This window comes from Triticum aestivum, chromosome 4B (assembly GCF_018294505.1).
Source record: "Triticum aestivum cultivar Chinese Spring chromosome 4B, IWGSC CS RefSeq v2.1, whole genome shotgun sequence".
NCBI classification, from domain to species: Eukaryota; Viridiplantae; Streptophyta; class Magnoliopsida; order Poales; family Poaceae; genus Triticum; species Triticum aestivum.
The window spans coordinates 7,252,770-7,258,363 of record NC_057804.1 but is presented as its reverse complement, the minus strand read 5'-3'; the positions used below and the strand labels follow the sequence as shown (position 1 = coordinate 7,258,363).

General features: G+C 48.8%; 1 protein-coding gene across 2 annotated transcripts; it reads right to left on the bottom strand.

Annotated features, from left to right (window-relative positions):
- Positions 1 to 916: 916 nt before the first annotated feature.
- On the bottom strand, positions 917 to 4,796 carry LOC123090527 (probable fatty acyl-CoA reductase 5). 2 transcript variants are annotated; one of them, XM_044511833.1, is made up of 8 exons: positions 4,603 to 4,796; positions 4,423 to 4,526; positions 3,027 to 3,232; positions 2,573 to 2,872; positions 2,284 to 2,451; positions 2,109 to 2,208; positions 1,406 to 1,815; positions 917 to 1,327 (listed from the first exon to the last, which is right to left on the bottom strand). In XM_044511833.1, the coding sequence occupies exons 1-8, from the start codon at positions 4,691 to 4,693 to the stop codon at positions 1,111 to 1,113; spliced, it is 1,596 nt and encodes a 531-aa protein (XP_044367768.1). In that variant the 5' UTR covers positions 4,694 to 4,796; the 3' UTR covers positions 917 to 1,110. The 2 variants fall into 2 exon arrangements, with proteins under 2 accessions (XP_044367768.1, XP_044367770.1); XM_044511835.1 differs by having other exon boundaries at positions 2,127 to 2,208.
- Between the last annotated feature and the right edge of the window lie 798 nt (positions 4,797 to 5,594).

Genomic DNA, 5,594 nt, shown 5'->3' with positions numbered 1-5,594 from the left:
TTTGCATGCCATATGGCCCAATGTGTTACACACGTGGTAGTAAGATTTTCATGCGATATGACTCGATCATGGTGAAAAGCCAGTGTTTCGTTGACGAGGTTTGGATGCATAGAATAGGTGGTAAACCATGTTCTTTTGCTGAGAGAAACCACTTGCTAAGTGTTCGCTTCTTGAGAAAAACTAGTCGTTGTTGTTCTCTTCAGAAAATCCACTCGCTGATGATTGCTTAAAAAAACAGGTTTTCATATATTTGAACTGTTCATGGATTCAAAAGAAAAGGTTCACAAGATTTTAAAACCTTTGTTACTTTTATAAATGTCCAGGACTTTAAAAAATATTCATGAGTTTTTTTTGAAACAACCATGAATTTAAAAATCTCCATAAAATTATAAAAACATTCATAAATTTAAAAATTATGAATTGATTAATTTTAAATTAATTTTTAAATATGTTTTAGTTTTTAGAAATGATCAGGAATTAAAAAACTGTTCATATATTTTTCTAAGAAAATGCACGAATCTAATAATTTAAATGAAAATGAAAGGTATTCCAGATAGAGAAAAAGGTGGAAAAAAAAGACAGAGAAACCGGTGAAAACATAGAAAAATTGAAATCTGAAAATACAGTAAGGCAACCCGGACACATGGGAAGCCATGAAACCCTGGAAACAAACCAGAATAAAAACCGAGCGTAGGGGTGCGGAGCAAGGTGAAGAAAAGATAAATGGGCCGAGGCCTAAGGGAGGCCGGGATGTGCGCTCGCTTCGAATCACATTTTATTCTACGCAACATACCTATGCACATGTGGCAAAATAAACCTATGCTCATTTGAAGGCTGTGTTTTTTCGTAGTACTGTGAAAAGTAAAAAATTCCCAACATAATTCCATAGGAACCTTGTCATTTCAGAGGCCCCGGCTAGAATGCAAGTAATTTTATCTTATACTCATAGTCATTGGTTAAATTTCCAATGGCAGTACAATCAATACTCATACAATAATACCGCAGACTTAAGAACAAGATTACACATGGTGGGCAACGGGCTAGCATTCAGTTGATTTCCCCCCTTCTCTCTTGGTAGATATGTAGAAGCAGATCAATGCAAATGGAACATCACTTGAGGACGTACTTCATGACACCAGGGATGTGGACCTTGAAGAAGTAATCGTCCCAGTCAACGGTCTTGGGGTCAAAGTTGAATAGCCCGCCGGCGGTATCGGCATGGTCGCCATCAGCCATGGTGATCCTGAGCTTGTTGAGGTTTACATCGTCGAAGCAACCCTTGAAGAGCGAGAAGGGCCCGTACAAGTCGACCAGCTGCATCACGAACCTGCACGACACACGTTCTTTAAGCCACCGGTTGAACATCGAGACCATACAACTGCAAAGAGAATTCGAAAGACCATACCTGTACTTGCGGGCGAGGTCATGATAGAGGGCGGCAAGACCGAAGAGGCCACAACAGAGGATAGAGAGCAGGCGAAGGAGCTCGAGGGGGACACGATACTTGAGCACCATGAAGAGGTGGAACGCCGCGATGCTGCCGAGGAACCGCACCTTGCGAGTGCGCACGGTGCGGCCATCGGGCCCCACACGTGGGTGCTCCTCGAAGTACCGCATCCCCGTCCGGTACAACACCGCGTACGGAGCCGGGTGCCGCAGCGACGAGCTGACGTGGTACACCGTTGGCGATGGCGGCACCGAGTGAGGGTGTTGCTGCTGCGGAGGTGGCTTCTTCTCTGGCTCTGATGACCGAGTGGAGGAGGCGTGCGCCACCGTGGCCGCCATCATCGCGTTCACCACCATGTCACCGGGCATCTGCATACACCATTGTTGCACATTTGGGTTAGAACTGTGATAATCTATTAGCAGCATATGTAACCTTGCTATAGCAGGCAAGATTCAAATAGTAACTGCATGCGGCCAAGTACAGCTAGGTTGGTTGATGCACTGCAGCAACCACTTGGCCTGGTTGGCACAGAGACTTTTGATGCAACTTACTGCAGCATGGTCACACACTGTACTATTGTTACTTATTACTCATTAGTGCAGCACGTTCGCAAGAAGACGGTAGCACTACTAGTTGCTCTGCATTTGCTGAATTAACTAACAGCGAGTGAAGCAATTACCACGTCCATGGTGAGGTCAAGGTCGGCGAGGAAGCACGACAGGCTCTGCTTCGCGTACCCAATCAGGATGGCGTCGATCGTCCTGCGGTTTTCATTTCAGTGTCAGAATTTGAAAGTTAGCATTTGAATTTGGACGCGAAGCAGAGTTTGAACCGACCTGGTGCCTTCGATCCATCCTGGCAGTGGGTCGTTCTGGACGCTGGTTATGATGCTGGGCCGGACGATGACAACGGGCACGTCGCCCCCGCGCATCATCTGGGCCAGCATCATCTCCCCCATGGACTTGGTGAAGACGTACGTGTTGGGCCACCCAAAGTGCCGGGCCCTGCACACACAGTTATTGCAAATGAATTCTAAATCTGAATTAAAAAAAAATAGTGATTTTTGAACTTGAATTTCACAGGAAGGAGGAGAAACTTTGAGAGAAAAAAAACATGATTGTTAACCTGGTGAGGCCGAGGTCCTTCATGGCCTTCCTCTGGGCCTTGGGGTCGACATCGTCGTCGGCCTCCATCTGCTTCCGGAGGTCCCTGGCGAGCCTCAGCTCGGCGTCGATGTCGAGCTGGGTGCCGTCGTCGCGCAGCGTCTCTCCGTCCTTGAACGGCCTCTCCGGGACCAGCCCCTGCTTCTCGCCGGCGACGTAGGCCGTGGAGACGTGCATGAGCACCTCGAGGTTGGGGCATTTCCGGGCGAAGTCGCACATGTGCTTCACCCCCACCACGTTCACGTCCAGGGCCACGTCGTACCTGAGCACGCACGCGCACGTCCATTCCGCAGTTAGTTTCAGAGGCCATTGATGAGCTCACTAGCTACTCTGGAGAAGAAGATCGATGCAGGAATGCACGTTCTCTCCGCTGAATTTTTCTCTGACGAATTAAACAGTCGTCAATAGCACTGTACCTTTCGTAAAAGTTGGTGGTGGCGGCGCCGTTGACGATGACGTTGAGCTCGTCGGCGAGCCGGAGGTCCCGCAGCGTGGCGGCGTCGACGCCGAAGCCCTCGCGCATGACGTCGCCGGCCAGCCCCACCACCTTGTCCGCGACGAAGGCGTCGAACCCGGCGCCGTGCCGCTCCCGCAGCACCCCGAACAGCTCCTTCCCCACCACCTGCGAACCACACATCGATCTCGATCTGCTTAACAACTTTGATCCACAACTATTTTTCATTTTGCAATCTGTACGTGCTTGATACATGCATGCATGCACGCACCCAACATGGTGAGTGTCTCGGCAACTTTTGGTAAAAACTATAAATTGCTTCTGCAGCGCAGGACAATCGACCCGTGCAACTGTCCGCAACTGTAAATTGCCCATACCTATACAACGAAGGATGAGTGAATGCATATGAAGAAATGGAGAGGGGCCAGGCGTACTGGAAGGGTTTCTTTTCCGGAGGAGTTGCTTGCTACATGGAGTAGGAGTCGGAGTAGGGTGGAGGACCATTGCAGTGCCCATTGTCTTCGCTCTGGATCTTCTTGGCCCTACTCAATAACTACACCACTAGCTAGAGTAGATCACACTCTCTTCTTTTTTTCATTTCCCAGCACCAGCCAGCCATGCATGCATGCTGCACACTGGCTGTGGCTAGCTAGGAGGTGGCGCAGTAGCAGTACCAGTGGCGCACTGCATGCGGCAGAGGCCATTGATAACGTCTGAATCGAGTCGACCTGACCAAACCTACCGCCCTACCCACACCATAACTCCTCACATACGACTCCTAGGAACACACACGCAGCTGCACCACCTCGCCGCCGGTTTATTTATCATCCTGCGGCCGGTTTTCCCAAGGCTTCCGGTTTCCAGGACCGGACATAAATGAAAGTGTTGAAAATTTTGTCACCTCTCTCTCATGCAGAGTATGGCATGGCATGTGACTCTCAACCTCAGAAAGAGATCGAGAAGAAAAATGGCATGTGACCTGCCTGAATGTTCGGCAGGAATGAGACTCAACAGGGTTATGCCTATAAGATAATTATTCTACCCATGTTCATGTTTGCATCACAGATAGGAGGAGCAGCAGCGGGCAGCTGGGCTGTTTATGATGCTGTGATGGATTTGTGATATCTATCTATGCATGTTTTGTTCCGATGCGCCACATAAACATTACTAGTACTATTACAATATCCATTAAAATGAAAAAAAAGTTAGTAGTGAGTATGAAACGGAATGAAGAGACACAAGGGGCACAGTGGGAGCAGCTTGGGGGCTTCTCTGTCCGAGAGAAAGCTCGCATCGCATGTGTTCCTTGCAGCATGAGCTCACCAAGAACCATGATGGACGGGCAGAGAGGCACGTACCTCGGTCTCCACCCGGCGCCTGGCCGCGGCGGCGTCGGCCGCCCGCACCGGCAGGTAGATCCGCTTCACGTCCGGCTGGACCCGCAGGATCTTTTCCACCATGACTGCACAGGCCGACGAGCTAGTGAGCACACGACGCAACACCAATCAATCTTCTCCGGCATGGATGCATGGACTTACTCTTGCCAAGGAAGCCCGTGGCTCCGGTGATGAGCACGCTCTTGTTCCTGAAGTAGTCGATGATCTTGGCCTCGTCCAGGGCGCCGGCCATCTTGCCGCTTCGGTTTTGTGAAGTGAAGGAGAGGAGGCAACGCGAGACGGAGGAGGAAGAAGACTAGAAGAGAGAGGTGTGCTTGGTGTGTGAGGCTTGTGTGCTCCGGCACCCAGTATATATACACGCGCAGGCCGGCCAGCAAGGTGTTGGGGGTAGCACAAGGCTGGCCGGCCATTGAGTGCACGTAATTAGCAACGGCAACACGCTTGTGCTTCCCAACCACAACCTGCTTTTCCAGTGCAACCGGAGGAGGAGGAGCCATAGTCAAAGTAATGCAGTAAAGTAGCAGCTGCACACTAGTTAATTAATTAATTAATTAATTAATTACAGATCCACCAACACTGTAGTACTAGTAGTACTACTTTGCAGCACTGTATAATATATTTACGGTCATGCTATCGAGCGAACGTTCGCCGGGAGACGTGGCCAAACGAACGTTTTTCACGGCGTTTTATGTTGCGGGAACATGGCAGTTCCTTGAAACGAGTGCAACAATTTTTGCAGCAAAATCATTTTTGTTTGTCGGAATTGCCGTGTGTGTTATGAAGGATTTGTCGTAAAAAACATTCACAAATACCACCCCCATCGAATGTTCGCGGGCTAAAGGGGTCCGATATAATTATTGTAAATACTCCGGATTCACCGACATGGGTTATTACTGAGGTTGGACTGCGTTTTAATTTATGATTTTTCAGCCTATATACTGATTGGTTTGAGATTTTGGCACAAGTATGGACAAGACTCTCAGAGGGAGACGTCCCGCACCACTAGGTGAACAAGTAGTGAACATTAGGAAGAAAAAAAAATGATAGGAGCATTCTGAAGATTCACCAACACAGGTTATTTATTAATTTTCATCCTGTCTGGGTAATGCAAAGGCTAGGGTGCTTTTTTTTTG